Raw genomic sequence first — 23782 nt, 5'->3', positions numbered from 1 at the left:
ATCTGGATTGCTTTGAATGGGAGTCACATACTCAGAATAGCTACGTTTCTTTAGAAAGGCTAAACTGTTTCTCATGCTATTAAAAGCTGAAGATACTACCTCATTTCCATTCTCCAGCGTTCCTCCTCTTCTCTTCTTCGCCAATACTCCTCTTTCTGCATTTGCTTCCTCATTTTCTCTTCCTGAATCTTTCTTGCTCGAATACTGGGCTTTACTTCTACTTGCAGATCTGGATTGACTTTTTTCTGTTAACATAGACAAGATATTTGAAAAACCAGCAACCTTTCAACAATCTACCCATATCTTTAAATTATACAATCCCACATATTCTTTCATCATAAAGGCTTTTATTTGCAAATTTCCTATTATAAGAGTAAATGCGGTAAATAAGTTGAATCAGAGGAAAAATTCAGAATACATTCATAGATTTTTTTCCTTTCCACCCCCAAAATTCTTAGTTGTTCAAGTCTAAAGTTACGCATTTAGTATGTAAAGAGGACATAACTTACTGCTAACCAATAAAAGAAATCCATAGGAGACTGATGGGTATTTAATTTTCCTTTGTAAATAAATGATTCTAGATATCTGAGTGTGGGGTTAAAAAGTTTCTTTTCATATAAAAGTACTGCCCTTTAACATATTATTTTTATTTTAACTTTCACCACTTCTGTGTTTAGAAAACAACAACCTAGTGCATTAGCCCGACCTAATCGAAAACTTTAAATACAATATTTAGATTTAACTTATCACTTGAAGTGTTTTCAATGAAGAATTCCTTATCTCAAAATTCATGTTAGTGGGAATTTTGCTAAGATAAAGGAAATAGGGACCTGACACTTTTTTCAAAACACTTTCTGTGATGCAATTATCTTTACATGATTACTTGATCCAAGTAATGTTACAGGCTCATTTTGCCACTAGAAATAATGAAATATGATTTCATTGTTTTTCCTAAGTATAACAAGGTAATCAATAAAAAGTAAACACCTGACTTTAAGTGAGACATGACATTGGAGTGGGAGTTCATGGACTTAGTGAGTCATATTTAGATGCTGTGTTTTTGCATCTAGAGTGTTCCAAGCCATATAAAAAGAGAAAAGAGCTGAAATTTTACTCACTTTATATTGAAGTCTGTGTCTTCGCCCTTTTAAGTGCATCTCCTTAGCATTGGGATCATTAAAGCTGCACTCGCATAGTTTGCAATGGAATCGAATTACTTTTCCTTCATCATTTCGTACCTTGAGTGGAAAAAAAATTCAAGAATCACAATAGGAATCTTACAGTTGAAGATTTCAATTACAAACCCTCATGGGTTGTAAATAACTTTTAGAATTTGAAGTGAGGAAAAAAGGGGGCAATGTTCATATTTTTTAAAAAGAATAATCTACAGAAATGAACAAGAGGTTAGAATTTTTAACTGTAGAATGCAAGATGTGTTAGTATGTATTTCGCTCTTGTAATTAACTTTTATTTTAATACTTTTGTCTATGTGTAAACATTTAGATTTAAATGCAATTTAGATACCTTAAATTCTCAAATAAATATTTACTGAATACCTACCACTGGCCAGGTAGTGTTCTTGGAAATACAAGATAAACATGACTAAAGGCATTACTCACATTTATTTCTATAAAGCCCAAGACTTCATACATGTAACTTTATAGAAAACCAATGTTAATTTTTTTCTAACTGCACAACCAGTTAGGGAGACAAGCAGACCAGAATGTTATTAAAAAGTCTACAATGGGGCTTCCTAGGTGGCACAGTGGTTGAGAATCTGCCTGCCAATGCAGGGGACACAGGTTCGATCCCTGCTCCAGGAAGATCCCACATACCGCGGAGCAACTAAGCCTGTGCACCACAACTATTGAGCCTGCGCTTTAGAGCCCGCGAGCCACAACTATTGAGCCCATGTGCTGCAACTACTGAAGCCCATGCGCCTAGAGCCCATGTTTCACAAGAGAAGCCACAGCAATGAGGAGCCCGCGCACTACAACGAAGAGTAGCCCCCACTCACCACAACTAAAAAGAAAGCCCGCGCACAGCAAAAGACCCAACACAGCCAATAAAAAAAAAAAAAAAAAAAAAGTCTACAATGAATTCTAAGTTCAAAGTGTACAAGTCTTAAAGATTGGTTCTGAATGCAATTCTCTGAAGTTCACTTATCCAGCATCATTGGCAATTAAGGTCTTTTGGCTGTACATTTTTTTTTTAAAGGACCGCCAAGGCTTACTCTTCTAAGAGCTATAACTTTAGGACTTCCCTGGTGGCCCAGTGGTTAAGAATCCGCCTGCCAATGCAGCGGACAAAGGTTTGATCCCTGGTCAGGGAAGATCCCACATGCCTAGAGCAATTAGAGCCACAGCTACTGAGCCAACACACCACAACTACTGAAGCCTGCGAGCTTTAGGGCCCACGGTCTGTAAGAAGAGAAGCCACCACTCACCACAACCAAAGCCTGCTTGCTGCAATGAAGACCCAACACAGTCAAAATAAATAAACTAAAAAAAAAAAAAAAAAAAAAAAACAGCTATAACTTTAATTTATTTTAAAAGAAGTTTATTGACCTTTAAATGTCTTTTTTTTGGCCTCGCTGTGTGTGGCACTGTGGAATCTTAATTCCCCAACCAGGGATCGAACCTGTGCCCCCTGCAGTGGAAGCGTGGAGCACTAACCACTGGACAACCAGGGAATTCCCAAGAGCTATAACTTTAAAACTGTACGTGAACTACTTACAAACTACACAGCCCAGTTTTCTACCTTGTAAACAAAGAACTCAATGTGTAATTTTTCTTTATGTGGAAAAGGATGAAGGGACAAACAAATATTTGCCAAAAATCTACTGTATGCTAGGCACTGTGCTAGGTACTTTGTTTCATCTAAGCATCACAACTTTGTTGGGAGATACCCAAATTGTACAGATGTAGACACTGAAGCTCAGAGAACTTGTCTTCTCCAATTGTTTTACAATACAGCAAAAGTAAAGAGTAGCGCTACACCACTGTATGTTAGCCTTTCTGCTAATAACAAATATTTATCAAGCCCCTCTGACGTTCACTCATCCTCCATCTACTGAGTTACTTTGTAAAACAGTAATAATTTTCTAATCAGCTTGAAAAACCAAATAAACAGTATCTCTTAAATCAGTAACCTAATTTTACACATGAAACCAACTTCAGAAAGAAGTATTTGCTCTCTTTGTCATTTCTGCTGTTCACAATTTATTTTATGTTCAGAACAGTAGATGGGTTACATTAAAAGAAATGCCTGCCAAATATATGGAACTTCACACTACAGTGATGGTGTCAGCAGGGAGAGAGAAATTAAACAAAAAAAATTGTGATGTCATCTAGGCAAGCTTAAAGGGCAGGCTTAAATTTAAATCTAAAATACAACTGAATATAATTTAATGTTACATGTAAAGCATGCTTGTATAACAAAATGACACACGTCTTCCCTTTTATCTAATCTCACAGCAGCAGTATTCTCAAATCAATACCTCTTCCACATAATCATGGCCCACTGGCTGCACATCACTCTGCAAAGCAGCAAGAGATGCAGGTGTGACTGGTTCTGACACTGTGTCTGGCTTTACTTCTGGAATCTGTACAGAAGTTACCGGAGTGCTTTTAACACATTCAGTTCCTTTTAAGTCTTCTGTTTTATTTCCTGTTGATTGCAGCTTATTACCACCTAGAAGAGCATAAAAGTATTACAGTGATTTTCATTTTCTTTCTGTATAATGTATAACCTGATACAACAAAAGCTTCAGATAAAGTTCTGATCTTTTCTACCAATAGTCAAACTCCTGCTTGATATACAGCAGATCAGAATTTTGAAGAACCATATAAACCACTTGGCTTTTTTATCTTTGAAATACATGTCAAAATGTCCCCCTTCTCTACCTGCCAATATCCAATGGTCCTCTCCATCCCCACGACAGCTCTTACAAGATCAAGTACCTAAAATAAATAGCAAGTACCTGAAATGGTAGAGTCTAAGCCTAAGTCATGCTGATATCCCTTTGCCATGGAACTAGGCACTGTCCTAAGTTCTAGTAACATAAGAATAAGACAGTGTGGCTGTCCTTGAGGTGCCAACAATTTAAGGGAATATACAAGTCATTATAGTACAATATGGCAAGCGCTATTATAAGTACTAACAGAGTATTGTGAGAATGTAAAGGAAAGGAGCCACTACCCTATAACCTGATCCAGTTAGGAATGGCTTCACCAAGGGTGTGACACTTGAGCTGGGCTTTGAAAGAAGAGTAATGAGTATAAACTGGTCAGGCAGAAACTAAAAGAATGATGTCTAAACAGAAAGGGCAGCATGTACAAGAAAAGAACAAAAATATGGAGTTAAGAAGATTACAGTAAATTCAAAGACAACTCAGTAATTCAATACGAATTACTATGGAGCTAGAGGTGATGATATGAGGCAGGGGTCAAATTGTGAAGGGCCTTAGATGACATAATGAAGGAACACAGAGCTTTTTCCCTGTATGCAAGGGGAAGGCCGTAGAAAATTTTTCAACAGGAGACTAAAACAATTTAATACATATTTTAAAAAAATGACTTTGACAGAAGTGTTGAAGAAACTGGATGCAATAAGAGACAAAGCTCTGTGGAAGTGACTTTGAAGGCTTAAAAACAAGGCAGTGGCTGTGAAGAGGAAGACACTTTTTGGAGAAATAGTAGAGACAGAAACAAAAGGATTAGGTAGGCAGATGCGCTGGATAGGTTACTCCTTTCTGCCCGTGGACACCGCCGAGTAAGCATCGTTGACGTCTCCCCCCTCCACTGCCGTCATGTCCAAGTCAGAGTCTCCCAAAGAGCCCGAACAGCTGCGGAAGCTCTTCATCGGAGGTTTGAGCTTTGAAACAACCGATGAGAGTCTGAGGAGCCATTTTGAGCAATGGGGAACGCTCACAGGCTGTGTGGTAATGAGGGATCCAAACACAAAGCGCTCCAGAGGCTTCGGGTTTGTCACCTATGCCACTGTGGAGGAGGTGGATGCGGCCATGAATGCAAGGCCACACAAGGTGGATGGAAGAGTTGTGGAACCAAAGAGGGCCGTCTCAAGAGAAGATTCTCAAAGACCTGGTGCCCACTTAACTGTGAAAAAGATTTTTGTCGGTGGCATTAAAGAAGACACTGAGGAACATCACTTAAGAGATTATTTTGAACAGTATGGGAAAATTGAAGTGATTGAAATCATGACTGACCGAGGCAGTGGCAAAAAGAGAGGCTTTGCTTTCGTAACCTTTGATGACCATGACTCCGTAGACAAGATTGTCATTCAGAAGTACCATACTGTGAATGGCCACAACTGTGAAGTAAGGAAAGCCCTATCTAAGCAAGAGATGGCTAGTGCTTCATCGAGTCAGAGAGGTCGAAGTGGTTCTGGAAACTTTGGTGGTGGTCGTGGAGGTGGTTTTGGTGGGAATGACAACTTTGGTCGTGGAGGAAACTTCAGTGGTCGAGGTGGCTTTGGTGGCAGCCGCGGTGGTGGTGGATATGGTGGCAGTGGGGATGGCTATAATGGATTTGGTAATGATGGAAGCAATTTTGGAGGTGGCGGAAGCTACAATGATTTTGGCAATTACAACAATCAATCTTCAAATTTTGGACCCATGAAAGGAGGGAACTTTGGAGGCAGAAGCTCTGGCCCCTATGGCGGTGGAGGCCAATACTTTGCCAAACCACGAAACCAAGGTGGCTATGGCGGTTCCAGCAGCAGCAGTAGCTATGGCAGCGGCAGAAGGTTTTAATTACTGCCAGGAAACAAAGCTTAGCAGGAGAGGAGAGCCAGAGAAGTGACAGGGAAGCTACAGGTTACAACAGATTTGTGAACTCAGCCAAGCACAGTGGTGGCAGGGCCTAGCTGCTACAAAGAAGACATGTTTTAGACAATACTCATGTGTATGGGCAAAAAAAACTCGAGGACTGTATTTGTGACTAATTGTATAACAGGTTATTTTAGTTTCTGTTCTGTGGAAAGTGTAAAGCATTCCAACAAAGGGTTTTAATGTAGATTTTTTTTTTTTTTTTTTTTTTTTGCACCCATGCTGTTGATTGCTAAATGTAATAGTCTGATCATGACGCTGAATAAATGTGTCTTTTTTTAAACGTGCTGTGTAAAGTTAGTCTACTCTGAAGCCATTTTGGTAAATTACCCCAACAGTGTGAAGTTAGAATTCCTTCAGGGTGATGCCAGGTTCCATTTGAAATTTATTTACAACCTGCTTTGGTGGAGAAGCTATTGTCTTCAGAAACCGTGGTGTAGTTGAACTGACAGTTACTGTGTTGTGACCTGGAGTTCACCTTTAAAAGGGTCACCCAAGCAAAGTCACGGAATTTTTTTGGTTATTATTATGATTGTTGGCACATCCTATGCAATATATCTAAATTGAATTATGGTACCAGATAAAGTTACAGATGGGAATGAAGCTTGTGTATCATCCATTATCATGTGTAATCAATAAACGATTTAATACCCTCTTGAAAAAAAAAAAAAAAAAAAAAAAAAAAGGATTAGGTAAACAACTGGAAGAGGCAATAAATAAGAAGAAATAACGTCAGTGAAGTTTTCCATGTGAAAAAGCAGCAGTTTTATGAGATTATTTCACAGTACTCTTGTGATGAGATAAAAGGTTAGAACGAGACACTAGTAGGCATCAACAGAACCACACAGATAGTGACCAGGAAATACCTAAAATATGGCTCTAGAACTCAGGTGAGGGTTTTGAGTTTGCCCGAATGATTTTAAAGTCACTGAATATACAGTGGAATAGATGAGACCACTCATGAATACTGGGTAAGTGAGATGACAGCCAGAAACAGAATCTTAGGAACACCACCAGTTAATGAACATGAAGGCAGGAGAACCAATAAAGGTACCCGAGGAAGAGGTGAGTGGACACAGGACAGAGACAGAGACGTATCTTAAGGTTGAGCAGTCAACTGTGTCAAGTTAGAGGTCGACAGGATGAAACAGAAAACTGGCCACTCAATCTGGCAAGTAGGACTTTGGTGACTTCTGAAAGAAGTTTCAGAAAAGGGTAAAGTAGAAACACTATAAGAGACTGAGGACTGGATAGGAAGTAGAGAAAATAAGAATAAGGTTAGCAGCCTGAGGAACAGGAAAACATACACATATTTTTTAAGTCTATGAAAGACACAGGTATACCTGATGGCTGAAGAAAAGGGAACTGAAAAAATTTCAAGAAAAAAATACAGGTATGTGATTGAATAAGGTCCCAGAAAAGAAGGCGACTGATAGAACAGCATAAGTAGAAGGGTTAGTCCTGGAATGGAGGAGAAACATCACTTTAACAGAGTCAGAAGGAACACAGAGAATCTTCAGTACTTGCCAACAAAGTTTATTTTGGGTGTAGATGTTTTCTTGGCAGCCATATTTGCAGGCACTGCTGATACTTTAGTGTTGGCTGCGCTATTAAGAGACGAGTTTCCTGTAGTTGTAAGACCTTTCACTGAAGAAGTTGCAATTGATGAAGTATTCACAGTACAATTGCTTGGTGCAATGCTTGAAGGAGAGGCAGTTGGTTTTGAAGCAGATACAGCTGTTGAAGAAGTAGCTTGGCTAACAACGTTTGGTTCTGTTGAAGGAATGGGTTTACCAAGTTTTGTGTGTAATTTAACCACCTACAAAATAAGAGATATTTATTTGTCAGGAAACTCAGAGAACGTAGATTTTTTAAACAGCTTTGTCTAAAAGACACTATAAAATGAAAATCTTAACTATTTTTTTCTTTGTTGTATTTTTTCTGCTATACATTTTTAGATAAAAACTCATTACTTTCAAAATAATCTCCGTGAAGAAGATATGGATACATATTCCATCTACCATCAGGTGTGGAAATGACTTGGCCACATGCATACCAACCTAGACGTAAGCATGACAAAAGGCGGAAAACAATCACATGACTCAATTTCCAGTTGGTGGGAAAAAAAAAATCTAGTTCAATTTAAAGAAAGGTCTCCAGTCTTTCCTTCCTTAAGCAACGACTATTTGATGTCATCTTTATATATATTAAGCATATAAGCAAGGCGTATAATGCACTCAAAGTTTTCATATTTTGAAGCCACCTTTACTTTAAACCCCCCACACTGAAAAAGAAAAAGAAAACAGAGTAAGACATAAGGGTGTGTGGGAAAAAAACACCTACTTTCTGATGCTTAGCACCACGAATGTGGGCAGCATATGCATCTGCTCCGGTACAAGACACATCGCAGAGCTCACAACGTAGCTGATTTTGAGTCCCACGAGTAGAGCTGTTGCTGCTGCTGGTATTCTGTGAGGCTTTCAATGCGGCTTCTTTTTTTTTATGCTTCTGGCCTTCTAAATGTTCTTTATAAGTCTGTTTCAAACAAAAAGAATAAGTTTTACTTCACTAATTTTCTATCTACATCATTTGAAATCACTCAATTCTCAAATCTCTAATACTCATTAAAAAATCAGCATTACACAATTTTAAAAGCAACTGAACAAGAGCATGTGGTTTCCCTACATACACGATATATCTGTGGTTCTCTGTATCTTGTTTAGCAAGAATACATTTACCTAACACTTTTTTTTCAAACTCAGAATGCATTTTCATATAGAATCTGTGTTAGAATCCATGCCACTCTGAACAAAAGCCTATTTAAAATATTTAACAGCTAAAATTATATATCTTTCAAAGGAAAAATAGTATTATTGTAAATTAGCCATCAAAAAATAGTGAAATTATATATTAAAAATTGTCTTCAGTGCAGATGACTGAAGAAGGCAGCTTTATTAAAATGAGAGCAGGTCAATAAGGACTGCTGGGTAGTTTGTTTTTTGAGTGGGGCCAGATAGTTACTCTTTCCTATATTATTTTAAAAATTGTTTTTAATATAGACATATGATTAGCATAAAATTATATATACAGCATAGAATGTCAGAGCTGGATGAGAGACTTCAGAGATTACCTAAAAGAACAATTTTCTAAATTTTAAACAGGAGAATCCTTTCTCAAAATGAAATCTTATGCACACATAAGGAAAGTTACTCTGTTTTTGAAACAAAAGAGAAAGACCTAAGACCTAGCCATCTGATGCTCCCCTCACTATCTATGGCAGCCTAAAGTGGCTCCGTGAAGCAGTCTGAACCTCAATTATTTAGGACAAGTCCTTATTACAGAAGTGAGGAAACAAAGGCCCAAAGAAGTTAAGGTCTCCAACTTGCCCATGGCCACAAGTTAGTTGCAGAGACAGGACTGGAACCACGGCCCCTTATATCTGAACCAACTAATTCTCCCTCCTTATGTCTACACTAGACTCTAACTCACCACCTCAATGATACCTTCCTCTAAGGTTCATTAACCCCTTATGGCACTACCTCTGACTTGTAGAAGTACCCTTGGCCTGCTCTTGTGTAACCATCCAGCTCCCCCAAATCAATGGTCAGTCTTATATATATACTCTTTCTAAATGCTGCTATTAACCTATCACCCTAGAGCCATGTTCTATCCTTTTACAAGGTACCAACATGTTCAAGTCTCTTATGGTTTGCACTTGCCACTCATAGCATCACTCCCTCTAAACTGTCATTACTAAGATACACTCCTCAATTGCTACAACCAACATTTTTTTTGGGTGGGGGTGGGGGGCGCATGGGCTTAGTTGCTCCATGGCATGTGGGATCTTCTTGGAGAGGGGGATCGAACCCATGTCCTCTGCGTTGGCAGGCGGATTCTTGTGGGGGGTGTTTGTTGGTGGGGGGGGGGGGGGGGTTCTTGTTCCATTCATGTTCAATCCTGGTTCGGATGTGGCCTGGTTCTGCATCCCATCTGTCTCCCCTCCCCCAACCTTGTAATCACAATGAAACTGTTTCCTATCATACTCAAAATAGGAAAAAGGTTTTATGTTACTAGCCATATAATAGTCCACATTAGTTAAATAGATTCCTGAATTGGTGAACTCAGGGAATGCTGTAATTGAAATTCCAAAATTCTGCATTAAAAATCAGACAGAACTTATCCAGTAAATTAAAAATGTACACGTGTGGGTAAAGGTGTGGAGGAAAAGGTTGGGAAGGTTTACTAAAGAACCAAAATCTGGTCTTTTCAAATACTAAGCCTTTTGTCTGCCAAACTGCTTATCAAACTTTTATATAAAAACTAGACACTCTTAAAGACACTATTAACAAAGTCGGCAAGGGAGCTGAATAGATTTTTATAAACAGACTCTTGCCTAAATCACCTAAGTTTAGCAACAGGAAAAACAAAAAATAAAGGAATAAAGGTTCTGCATGTTTCTTTAGTTGATATTTTTGAAAAAGACACTTCCTTACAGCTTTCTTATTCTCAAAGTCCCTACAGCCTCATGAAGGAAATAAGTTATACAGAAACAAGTAACATTCTACAAAGCATATATGTCAGTCTCATGAAAAATGCTATCCTAAAATAACAGATTATTAAAATATCTTAAGGATTTTTAATACTCCAGAAACAATTTTCTTCTGCTATTTATATCCTCAAAAAAATAATACATTTGACAAAGTCCTCGCATCTTTAGTGCAAGTGTATAAAACTTATCACCTCTATGGTCACCCTTTTTCAGCTGTAAAATTCTATTCGTACACTCAAAATGGATCTCGAAGAAGAGCTAAGGAAATCAATATTCAATTGTCTTAAGTTGAAGAATTTTGCATAAAGGCTTTTACAAAAGCAAGTCATAGGTGCCAAAAAAGAAATAAAAATTCAATCTTACTCCCAAATCCCAACTAATCTGAACATAAAATTTTAAAGCTAAATTAAAAGCCTTAAATAGTAAAGTATCCTTCCTGAAGAAAAACTCAACTTGCCAACTTTTTATTTACACCCACAATCATTTTTACAGTATTTTTCTTAACAGGATTCTTACATCTCAATACAAAGACCTTTTAAAAAATGACCATTTAGGGCTTCCTAGGTGGCGCAGCGGTTAAGAATCCGCCTACCCATGCAGAGGTCACGGGTTCGATCCCAGCTCCAGGAAGATCCCACATGCCGCGGAGCAACTAAGCCCGTGTGCCAAAAAAAAAATAAAAAAATAAAAAATGACCATTTAATGAACTATGTATGTGTTAACTAAAAGCTAACAGGAGAGAAAACGGAAATCTTCTTTGTAGGCATTAGAGGTATAGTATCAACCCATACTTACTATCAAAAATAACCACTGAAGACTCATGGTAAAGCATACAACATAAGTACCTGTGGTCCAGCACAGCTGATCTTACAAACATCACAATAGTGAATCTGGGGTGGTTTGGGAGGCTGTTTTGGTTTCAGTTGTTTATTTTGGAATGGTGCTTTTTTAGTAAAGGTGGTCCCTGTCCAGGCAGCTGTTGCAGCAGCTGCTGCTGCCGCCGCTGCTGCCTGCTTCTGTTGCTGCTGCTGCTGTTGGTAGTAGGAGGATGCAGCTGAATACACTGCTGCTTCATAACCTGAATAAGATGTACCTTACAAATAAAATCAAACAAACATTATGTTACATAAGTATAAAAGGCCAAGATAAATGCTATGAATTTAAATTCAATAAATTCTGCTAATAAAGGTAGGTTTATACATGCATATTTACATATCAAGTATACCTCACAAAATCTAGGGAAAAAAATCTCACATATTCCTTTTAAGGTAAGTCAATCAACAAAGTATTTATGCAACACAAGCCAAGTGTTACGGAGATATAAAGTAAGAATAACATTTGGTCACTGCTTTCAAGAAGACATAATAGTTCAGGTGGAGGGATGTGATAGGGTGTTTGATAAACTTAAGTGGTTATGGAACCTGGTATTAGTATTTCCCCAAGTAGAATTTCTCTGAATACAATTTGGAAAGTGCTGGATCTGAGGAAGAGTCTGAACTAGGATACGAGAAAGGAAAAAAAAAAATGTCACGAAAGTAAGATTTTACATGCTCAATGGGTTAAAGGATAAGAGATATGAAAGAAGAGGAAAACACATAAAGATAACACCAAGATTTTGAATCCCAGTGACTGACTGATAGGCTGTGCAACCAATAAAAGCAAGGAGCTGATAGAAGCTGGTTTGTAGAGGAAAGGTGAATAAAGCTTAGCAGAAGTCCATAATATGGAGCTGGAGTTCAGATGAACATCTAGGACATCAAATAAAAGATTCTGAAATAAAGAACCAAGTATATTGGTTCTCATCTTCCAAAAGGTGAAAAAGCACTGCAATTTTCTGGTCAAATATATGGATTCTATCCATTTCCACTGTTCAAAGTCTTTGATGAATTTATAGAGTAAAAAATCTATAAAAACTTTACATGTGATCAAGTTGATGATTTTATTTGCAACCTTATCTCAAAACTGGAAAACTTACTGCTTCCTAAACTAAGATCTCGGGAAATTTGTTGGACTCCCTAATTATCATCCTTTCCCCTAAACTGGAAATGAGTGGGCCAAGAGTTAAAGCTCAAGAGAGAGATTCTTAGTTACCACCATGGCATGGAAGAACTACTTAAGGAAAACTGAACTTTTTGGTATCTCAAATGCAGACTGCTATACTGAAGAGTAAAGACTATGACACATTGACTCTAATATATCTCACACACACAGGAAAGAAAACATGAATTGGAAAGGTGAAGATTAAGATGCACGGGAAATCAGAATCACAGGAACCTGAAACCAGACATGGGGGTGGGGGGTGGGGTGGGGAGAGAAAGTATATGGGCAACTTTTATGAAAAGTTGTTGTAGACTTTCATGTCAGGTTATTAAATTATATAAATGCTTATGAAGATATAAAGAAAAAAAATGTGGTAAGGAAAGAAAATACCTAAAAATGAAAGTAGGAAGAAGCAGGTAAACATATCAATCATAAGCCTATGATCAGATTTTTAAAAACTAGAAAACAATTGGTATAACTGGTTAAAAGACAAATTCTACAGATCAGTAAACCACTTGTCAGTCCTACCAGTGGCCTCTATTACTGAAGAATGTGATAAAAGAATATAACTAGGCTCACAGCCAAGTAGTTTCAAACTTATAGTCAGAAACATATACAGTTTAAATTTTGCTCTTTAAACAACACTATAATATTGTCCAATTTTTAAAACAAAACTTCTTGTGGATTATTACTGGTTAGGACCATAGTTTTTATATGAAATCTTTATTAAAAGAAAATTTCCAAATGACTAGTTGCATGTAGGAACTGTAAACATGCCACGTAAAGTATAACTTCATGAATTATGTATCAAGAAAATAAAAAGGAGAAAAAGGGCAGCGGCATCCTGTAATGCTGGATGACCAGGACCTCTGTTTTTTTTTTCGGCCGTGCCTCATGGCTTGCTGGATCTTAGTTTCCCAACCAGGGATTGAACCCAGGCACGTGGCAGTGAGAGCGCCGAGTACTAACCACTGGAATGGCAGGGGATTCCCTAGATTTTTTTAAAAATTGAGAATCCGCACTATGAGAAGCAGTGTTCCAGACACAGTGAAGTCTCAGAACTATGAGGTAGGTATTGCTGGTATTACTATACTTACTTTATAGATCAGAAAACTGAGGCTAAGAGATTGTAAGGTCCTTTGTGTTATTTAAACAACAAAAATCACTAGGTTAAAAGCATAATATTTACAAAATAACCTCCTTCATTTGCACACAGTAGTCTAAAACTAATAAAAGGTAAGTTTAATTACAGCTTACTACTTAGCTCTTTAAAAAAAAAAAATCAAAGCATAAACTGAAAGGTAGACTGAAGGTTCTTAACTCTGCTAAGGAACACCTTTAAATCTCCTATAGCTACAGGAAACACATACATTTCTTGTAAAGCACTATGAGAAAATAAATATAAGGATGTCTCTAAATTAAGTAAAAGCTCAATTTTGAAATGCTAAAATAGTTTCACTTAACAAGCACCTCTATTATAAATACTTACCAATTAGAAAGTTGTATAACTGTAACAGTTAAAATATAATTTTTAAAGGTACAGTATCAGAAACAAAAACTATCACTTCAGCAGTAAATGCATCATACAAGTCATCACTTAGCAGTTACCAATACTCTAGAACTCATTTTTAATGAGCGAAAAAGAATAGCTGATTTAAGTTGTAGCTGATATAAAATTGCAGATACAGAACTCAGAAGCCCTAATAATGATCTCTCTGGATGGCAATTTCACATTGTGTATCAAATGTTCTTTAAAAAGTGTATATACGCTTTAATGAAACTGGGACATCTGTACAGACAGGGATGAACCCAGAGACTGTCATACAGAGTGAAGTGAGTCAGAAAGAGAAAAACAAGTATCGTATATTAACACATAAATGCAGAATACAGAAAAATGGTACAAATCAACTGGTTTGCAAGGCAGAAATAGAGACACAAATGTAGAGGACAAACATATGGACACCAAGTGGGGAAAGCAGGGAGGGTTGGGGGGGAATGAATTGGGAGATTGGGATACCAAACTGTACACTTTAAATATATGCAGTTTATTGTATGTTAACTGTATCTCAGTGAAAGTTCTTTAAAAAAAAAAAGTGTATACTTTATTGTGACAGTTTAAATCTAGGAATTTATCCTAGGGAAACAACTGGCAAACACACAAATCTTTACATAAAAGAGTTAGTTTACCCAGTGTCGTTTCTAGTTTTCCCTTAATAGGAAACTAAATGTCCCCAAATAGAAACTTTAAAATGTAGTATGTGCGTACAATAAAATAGTATTAGTCATTAAAAACTTTTTCTAAGCATAGATCTTGGGCCTAAATGCCACTGCCATACAAGAAACCAAGGTCCTCTGTGAAATGGTCTAGGGCAGAAAAGGCTCAAAGTTTGTTATTGTTTTGCATTTTATTTATTCCTTAAAACACTGTCTTGTTCTGCGCAGGATTTAAAGTGATATGAGCAATGTCAGTTCTTACCACCTGATGTTTTGCTGTACCTTAGGTTTTAGAAGCCTAGCTACTGAATTAAAAAAAATTTTTTTTTATTTCTCAGAGATTTTTTATCTCTTATACCCTATGTCAAATGCTATGCTGGATGCTAGGGATCCAATGGTGAATCAGGCAGAATAACATCTTACTGTGCCAGAAAGGAAAGAAGTGCTCAAAGACCAATGATGCCAAGTTCAAAAGACTGAGAGCTGGTTTGAAAAGGATTCCACTGGCCAAATTTGGGACACTGTGTGCCTCAAAAAGAAAAATGAAAGCAATGGATTATACTACACTGAATAAAAAAGGAGCCCATAGTAATACTAAAAAAGAAGTGGTGAGGGGACTCTTCTTTAGGGAAGAATGTCTAAGAATCCAAAGCCTCACACTGATTCTTAGTAAAAGGATTTTGCACTCACCATTGGAGAACTTGATTCAGTTACTGAGCTTTTCAAAGGATCTAACACCTTAGAGAAAAAGGTAATTGGGTAACAGGCCCACAGATTACTTGGTTAATTACAAAATGGAAAAAGGTATCTTTACAATGGAAAGATCTGGTAGTCACCACTTTAATCAGTGATTATACTTGCCACCATTAGTAAAGAATAAACTGACGTTATTTGTTACATGCATCTGATGTGCTGAAATGGAATGCTCACATAGGTAGTTTTATTGACTAAAAAGCTGCCAGAATTTAACCATAAAGAAATCAGATAAATCTAGACTGTGAGATATTCTACAAGACAATTAATCTAAACTCTTCAAAACATCAAAGTCATGAGAGACAAAATAAAAATAGGGGTTACTCTGCATTAAAGGAAACTGAAACTAACAACCAAATACAACCTATAATCCTTGATTGGACCCTGAATTTAAAACAAAGCACAAACACAAATACATCAACCACAGAGAAAGCCCAGCCATAAAAGGCATTTGTGGACAACTGGAGAAAACTTATTAGATAATATCAATGTCCAATTCCTTATCTGCATTGTGGCTATATGAAAGAATGCCCCTATTCTTAGGAAACACATGTGGAAGAATTCCAAGCACAGCACCATGTTGTCTGCAACTTATAAAAAACTGAACCACTTGAAAATATGTTTAAAGAGAGACAAGATAAAGCAAATGTGACAAAATAATATTTGGTAAATGTTGTATGGGCATTTGTTGTACTATATTTTCACTTTTCTGCAGAACTGAAATTTTCTAAAATTGGGGAAAAACATGAATCAAAGGAATGGTATATCTCTATACTTAGAAAGGACACAATGAGGAAAGCAGTACACATAAGGCAAATTCATTTTTATAAAGAAACCATGATGTTTATATATGCATATTCCCATGGAAGAAAGTCTAGAAAGACATGCACTAAAATGTTAACAGTAATTGCTGTCTAGGGGTGGATGTCCAGTAATTTAATTTTTTCTCCTTTTTTAATCTATAGTTTCAAGGTTTAAAATGATGTATTACTCACATAATAAAGCAGTAAATAAAAATAATTATCTTCATTTTGTGTAAGGTATATTCAAGTAACTGCAAGAGACAAACACAGAGAGAGAGACAGAAAAGATAAAGGGAGAAGGAGTACATGTAAGAGAGAAACAAGGAATAGGAAAGGATACTATCATATTCCTTATTCTGTTAAAGCTAGTGTGGATTTTTTTTAAAGTGTCCAAACAGATTTCATTGAAATAGCTCCATTTACAGTTATAACTGACTAATCAGAGAGAGGCAGAAAAGTTGCACCTGGGCAATCCCGAATAACACATCCAGGAATAATAACATCTCCTCACGCCAGTTCATTTCCACATGGCTGTCTTTATTAACTTACAAATCTGTTTCCATTGCTCCCTTTCTTGAGACCTCCTCTTTGGCACCCTGTCTGTCCACAAGATAAAGACAGACCACAGCAGACCCTACAAAGCTTTCCACACTGACATTTCCAGCCTCATCTCCTGATAGTTACCCCATGTATCCTGTATGCCAGCCACAATGAACTGCTGATCCCAAATATATCATGCCTGCCTGATCTGTGTCCCTAGCACCAAGCACAGCATTTGACATAGGGTAAGAGACAAAAAAAAATTCTCTGAGAAATAAAAAAAATAGTTTAAAAATTCAGTAGCTAGGCTTCTAACACCTAAGCTACAACAAAACATCAAGAGGTAAGAAATGAAACTACCTATGTCACCTTAAACCCTCCATGGAACAAGACAGCATATTAAGGACTAAATAAAATGCAAAACAACAACAAAACATACAGTAGTACAAGGCTAAATAAATGTCTTCAAAAAAGCCATGTGCGACTTTAATCACTGCAACTCTACAAAGTACCTCAGCTGGAAATTAGGAAGAGCAGTGGGCACAGCAAGAAGATTGTAGTGATTATTCTTCTCCAGAGAAAATATATGATTATTTAAGGAAAATAAATCTACTCTGTCCTTCCAAGAGATGTGGGACAGAGCCATCATCTTATGGATGTTTATAAAGCCTCACAATATTTTCAAGATTACTTATTCTTGATGATAGATATGAAGATATAGCTCCTCAAGAGTTGAAAAACAATATAAATAATCTGTCAGTGGTATTTCCTGAAGTTAACCTTGAACTTCCAAATTCATTTGGAAAAGTCTGACAGGAAATGACCCTGTAGAATACTAGGTGTTATTTTTCTCTAATTGCAATGCTAGGTCCAAGCTTTCAAATTCCCAAAGAGCATTTTACATTCTGCTAAAATTTCCTGGCTTAAAAAAAAAAAAGCAAGCATACAACTTAGAGTATGGTTCATCTGTCACATTATGCACACATATTTGTATTAACGCCTATCAATTAGTTCAATTCTTGCTACTGGGAGTTAAGATCATTCCACAGAAAATCAAGACAGTTTCTCAGTGAGTCTCTTTTTAATTTGCTTACTCATTTAAACCCAGTTTATCAGCCTTACCAGAATAAGTAACTGCTGTGGTACTGTAAGTAGCACTCTGGGTATAGGATGGCACCACAGTAGCTGCAGCTGCTACTGGCTGTACGGTGGAGGATACAGGATAAATGGAGAAAGTAGTGGTAGCTGGACTTGGTGTGGCTGGTTTTATGGCTGTCACTTGTCGAGTTTGCTGGGCTTGTGTATACTGAGTTGCACCTTGACTATAACCTGCTTTCGGGGCTAAATTGGGAAAGAGACATCACAAAATTAGAAGGGTGAACCACCATATAGAGTTACTGTACCAATATCCTAGAAAAAAATAAACGTAAACATCATTAACTGTAAATTTTGTTAGCAATTTCTCTTGATAAAATTCCTTTTTTAAATAAATATATGTATTTATTTATTTATTGGCTGTGTTGGGTCTTCATTGCTGTGTGGGCTTTCTCTCTAGCTGCAGTGAGCAGGGGCTACTCTGTTGTGTTGTGGTGCGTGAGCTTCTCATTGCGGTGGCTTCTCTTGTGGAGCACAGGCTCTATGCACATGGACTTCAGTAGTTGCAGCACGAGGGCTCGGTAGTTGTGGTTCGCGGGCTCTAGAGCGCAGCTCAGTAGTTGTGGCACATGGGTTCAGTTGCTCCAAGACATGTGGGATCTTCCTGGCCTAGGGATCGAACCAGTGTCCCCTGCATTAGCAGGCAGATTCTTAACCACTGCGTCACCAGGGAAGTCCCTCCTTGATAAAATTCTTATTATGAACTTAATAAAATATAGCATCTGTATAAATTAATTTGCTATCCTTCCACAGATGCTTTTTACATATTTCCAAAATGACATTTTGTCAAAATTTGCCACTAACTAAAATACCAGCACTATTTAAAACGTTAATAATAAAGTTTTTAGAAAAGGAAGGATAGGGGTGTGTGTGTGTGAGTGTATGTGGGCTACTCAGTCTACTTGAGAGTTATGCTTAATACTGGAAACAGAATAGAGAGAGCCTCAAAGTATAATTTAAGTCACGTAAAATTTTCAATGTTTAATTACATGGAACTTGTCATATACCATTCATGGCATTTTTACTGATTTATCCATGGTGAACTTCAATCTAATTACAACCCACAAAGTGATACGGCCTTAATTCCTCAAATGTCAAAAGCTTGAGTGAAGCTGTTCTTAAATGGCTACCATTAATGTCTCTGCTAAACTTTCTGCTGCCTTTGAACATATTAAAACAAATGTATACTTTAAAAATCTTGAGACTTATTATCACTAAATTAATAATCAATCCCTTATTAATGATCACTAAAGTATACAAACGTAATATTCTGAGAAAGGCCCAAATATCAGGGTCCAAACTCATTTTATGCCGAGCTAAGTAAAGGTACTTTAAATAAGTAGCCCTTAAGTTTGTATAAAACTTTTTCTACACGTAGTATGAAATTTGATCCACACAACATACAGATGAGTACAACATTTTACCAAAAAACACTCATGTCCAAGAGCTAAATCATTTACAGAAGTCACATCGTCAATGTCACAGTTTAGATTACATCAAGGTCTTCTGACTCTTAGATTAATTCAGTACTCTTAAGTACAATCTATCTAGCCTTGGTAATTAATTAGGAAGTTCATTACATTTCACTGTACCCACAAATCATTAGAAAACAGACTATAAGAAAAGTCAGGGTTATTATAATGCAAAATATTTTTAAATCACTTTTAAGGGACTCATAAAATCAATCTTAGAACTAAAAGTACCCTAGAAAGATCTGAGTCAACTACTTCATTCACAAATAAAAGAACAGAGATGAAATGAGGTAAAAAAAAATCACTTGCCCACATTGTGGTAACACCAGTGCTAGAAACCAATTCTATTCTTTCCTAATCCAAGGCTCTACCCACACTCTCATGGTCCTTCAAAAATAATTAAAATAAAGGAGTTGCTGCTTTTCAGAACGAAGAGAGCTTTGTCCTAAAAGTTTTCAATTAAATTTCTATGAAAAAAATCAATCTTTTAAAGACTTTTGTAGGCTTCTTTGCAAATAAAATACTTCCTGCATTCAAACCATTAATATATACTGTGACATCAGTGGCTGGTAACAGAACGAACTGTTATTACAGATCAGAGAAAGATGAGTTAAAAATATGGGTACACAGAAATTCCCTGGCAGTCCAATGGTTAGGACTCCATGCCTTCACTGCTGAGGGCCCAGGTTCAATCGCTGGCCAGGGAACTATTAATCCCATAAGCTGCAGTGTGCGGCCAAAAAAAAAAAAACCAACAAAAAACCAGAGTCCACAAAATGGAAACCACACCAGGGCCTCCACTAGTTACAAAGGCAGTCAGTAGTTATGTCTGGGCATTTCGGGCAAAGAGAAGAAGGTGGTCAGAAGTTTTTGTACAGCTTATTTCAGCAGGTAAAAAACTGTAAGCTAAAGACCAGATATGAACTACACTTCCAAGAGGGAAGGACATGATTATGAATTGTCTCCACGGTCTTCTCTCTTTGGGACTCAAAGGCATTCACGTAGAGAAAGAAAAGGACATGGCTAGAACCTGCCTCTCAAGATAATATAACACAATGAATTTAGACGGATTCAAAAGAGTATCTTCATTAAAAAACACCCCGAATATGTTTCAAAAGTGTACAAGGAAAGGGTGTATGTTAATAAAACCCACCTGTCTGATAGTAGGTCTCAGCAACAGAAGGCTGAGGCTGGGCGGCAGCAGCTACAGCAGCAGCAGTTGCTGTTGGTTGTTGGTAGTACTGCTTACTATCATAAGCTACAGCAGGAGCTGTGGATCTTACATATGAGTACGAGTCCTAAAGAAAGAGAATGAAAGAAAATCTTGCTATGAGTAAAGTGGCAGAGGGAAAAAAACCTCATCTTTACTATATGAAAAATGCAATAAAGGAAAACAAAAACCTAAATATGTATGAACACAGAAGATTCAAATGCAATACAAAGGGGATTCATTTTGGACTTCATCAAATAAGGTCAAAACTATTTTAAGCAACATACTTAACTTTTACAATCAGAATAATCATCAAAACATTTAAAAGTAAGCATTATTTTTTTAAAAAATTACTTTTATTAAAAATTGCATGGTGGATCTGCCTTAAAGATGGATCCCACAGTAAAAAACACCTGGGTGTTCTAAGCTTTGTGACTGTTCCAGCTTTCTTCTCATTCTTCCTTATTTTCAATTATTCATTAACATAATGATGAATACGAGCTTCCAGGTGGAGGAAAGGGGAATAGAAGTTCCAGGGGAAAGGAACACTATATATAAATCTCCAAGGTAATGAAGATCAAGGTGAGCTGGGTGAATTCTGGCACTGTATATAGTGAGCAGGGCCGGGGAGGTATGCCTGAGGTGTGTAGGCGGAAAGGCTGAAGAAGAAGGTAGGTCTCAGAAAATGATGGGCTTCATACACTGTATTAAAAACAATAAAATTTATTATATTCTATCTCTGGACAAAATTAAAACAACCACACATGTTAAATTGAGTTTAGGAACCTGATAAATATTAATAGCAAATATTAATATTGCTGATTCATGTCAAACTCTTAGTTAACAAAACAAATTCCTATATTTTAGGAAGAATATGTAAAAACCAGGCAAAGTCCAGAAGGACCTAAAAGCAAACAAACAAAAATGGGTTAAAGGAATTAGGATCAAATTTATTTAAATAAGCAAGTAATAATTTAGTGTCATATCAGACATAAAGAGAGTTAGACCTTTATGTCCATATAAACCCAATAAGAAACAATTAGATGAATTAAGAGCAGGATCAATATCTGTTACAAACTAAGAAAGAACATCTTGAGGGGAAGAATGTACATTTAGGCAACAGAATTTCCACCTTGATAAGTTTCAAGAAAACACTATGTAATTTGTTTGTTCTATTTAGCTGAGGCTCATGGTTCTCAAAATAGGAGACATAGGGATGTCCCAAGTGGATAAATAATGCCATAGTACCAACAAGAGGCAGAAGACCCTGTGTCTTAATTTTTCTCAAAAACTTGTAATAAAATTAAAATATTTAACCAGTAATTAATGTATTTTTTCTTTTTCTTTTTGGCCACGCCACGTGGCATGTGGGACCTTAGTTCCCTGACCAGAGAACTGAACTGTGCCCCCTGCAGTGGAAGCATGGAGTCTTACACAGGACTGCCAAGGAAGTCCCAATTAATGTATTTTTTTAAATTAAAGCAAATGTATATAAAGAATGGAGCGGAATGGACTAGGGAATTATTAACATAAAACTCACTGCAAGGAAACTTAATGCTTGGAGTATGCCCTCAAATTACCTAGGAATATACATTCATTTTTCCCTATCATTAGAGGTATATTTTGGAAGACCCAAGTTTGACAAGCATTGGCTTGGACATTACATTAAACACTGACACCACTGAACCTGTATATTAAGGCTAATGAAAGTAGTAGTTTTCTTACCTGGTAGTTCTGTGTAGTAGCTGGGGGTGGTGGTGGAGGTGCCTCTTGTTGCCTTTGTGTATAACCATAGTCGGTCGCTGTGTGTGCAGTGGGGTACCCTCCATATGCAGCAGCTGTTGCAGCAGCTGCAACAGCTACTGGAGCAGGCCTGGCAACTGCAACTGTGGCGGCTGCTGGTGCATAGGCAGCAGTAACTGTGTGAGCAGCTACTGGAGCCTGATGGACAGTGTAGCTAGCAACTGTAGTTGGATGAGAGTAGGCTACACCCGAAGCTGGCTGCTGGCTATATTGTGGAGTAAAAGAATAAACATAATACAATTTAATTTTTAAAATCTAGGAGTTTAATCAACTTAAATCAAAAGCACATTTCCCAGTAATTTAATCACGGACTACAAAAGAATAAGTATTTGAGCTTAATAAACCACCTAACCAGTACCCTATTTGTTTACTATTGCATAATTTTCATTCCTTAATCTAAATAAATTATATAGTCCACACATATTATATTTCAGATCAAAGATCATATCACAAAGCAGGGAGGACAAAGCAAAGACTTTCCCGAGTGGACTCCAAGTAGGAGTAGTGATGAAAAGGGAGCCAAAAGCAAGAAGGTGGATAGGACATCAGGTTCGCTATCAGAAAGGCTCCTACAGAGGCTGGTGGTTCAAAGAAAGTCTGATTTCTGTTCCTTCTCATCCCTCCCGTTTCTTTACATATCAAATTCCTATGTTTAGTCAGATACTTCCTCCTGCCTCGTATTTCTAGCGTACAATTCCTTTCTGTTCTGCAACCCCAGTAAGACTTTAAGATATCCGCTTGACGTAGTAATATCTTTACATCTTGTAGCACTTAACCCTTTCAAAGATGTTGGTATTAGGATCTTACAAAAAAAAAATGTCTTCTTACCCTTCATAAAAGGGGAGGCATTTTCTATTCTACAGATCAGGAAGATGACACATGGTGAGAGGACTTCCCTAGGGTCACAGAGGGGATCACTCCCAGCACCTTCAAAGCTGGATACTTCAAGAAAGGTGTAATGAAGAGACTGGTTACAGAGGTTTACACATGGTATAGGGAAAAATCTGAAGAGGTAGTGTGGAATCCTAGGGCTGTTACCACTTGTAAGTCTGAAGGCATGAAGCGATTGAAGAACCCAGCGATAAGGAGGATGTGAGGAGGGGGGCCATCTGAAAGGAGCTAAGACACAGCCACCCATTTGTGACGCCACAGGGCGAAAGCCAGGGGAATCAACATCTCTGCTTCCATCTCCTCTACTTCCCAGACTTGTTGCTGGTCTCCCTATCCAACAAACCCAACCAGAAGCCAGAGGCAAGGAAATCCATACTTGTCAGTCTCCTGGAACCCATTAGGTTGAGCAAGGGGTGGAGAGTGGTCTAGAAGCACAGGAAGATGTCTGTCACGCCCATCAGTTTAGAGTGGGTTGGAACTCGAGGTCATATTTCCAGATTCCCA

At 37.4% G+C, this 23782-nt stretch overlaps 2 protein-coding genes across 2 annotated transcripts in view; one reads left to right on the top strand and one right to left on the bottom strand.

Moving 5' to 3' along the window:
• Positions 1 to 23782, bottom strand: part of ZFR (zinc finger RNA binding protein) — an 87678-nt gene that overhangs the window by 34460 nt on the left and 29436 nt on the right. The window contains exons 6-11 of the mRNA XM_057708096.1: positions 11243 to 11490; positions 8192 to 8383; positions 7376 to 7667; positions 3500 to 3693; positions 1119 to 1238; positions 100 to 245 (exon numbers count right to left, since the gene is read on the bottom strand). Of these exons, the coding sequence (XP_057564079.1) occupies positions 100 to 245; positions 1119 to 1238; positions 3500 to 3693; positions 7376 to 7667; positions 8192 to 8383; positions 11243 to 11490 (1192 nt within the window). The remainder of the gene's footprint in view (positions 1 to 99; positions 246 to 1118; positions 1239 to 3499; positions 3694 to 7375; positions 7668 to 8191; positions 8384 to 11242; positions 11491 to 23782) is intronic.
• On the top strand, positions 4733 to 6503 carry LOC130836123 (heterogeneous nuclear ribonucleoprotein A1-like). The gene has a single exon (XM_057708095.1). It carries the CDS (start codon positions 4811 to 4813, stop codon positions 5771 to 5773), a length of 963 nt encoding a protein of 320 aa, XP_057564078.1. The 5' UTR covers positions 4733 to 4810; the 3' UTR covers positions 5774 to 6503.

The sequence above is a fragment of the Hippopotamus amphibius genome, chromosome 15 (genome assembly GCF_030028045.1).
Source record: "Hippopotamus amphibius kiboko isolate mHipAmp2 chromosome 15, mHipAmp2.hap2, whole genome shotgun sequence".
NCBI lineage: Eukaryota > Metazoa > Chordata > Mammalia > Artiodactyla > Hippopotamidae > Hippopotamus > Hippopotamus amphibius.
Note: the sequence above shows the minus strand (reverse complement) of the source record. Positions and strands in the feature narration are given on the sequence as shown.

Coding starts and splice junctions, on each gene's coding strand:
- LOC130836123 (XM_057708095.1), top strand. CDS start 4,811: ATGTCCAAGTCAGAGTCTCCCAAAGAGCCCGAACAGCTGCGGAAGCTC.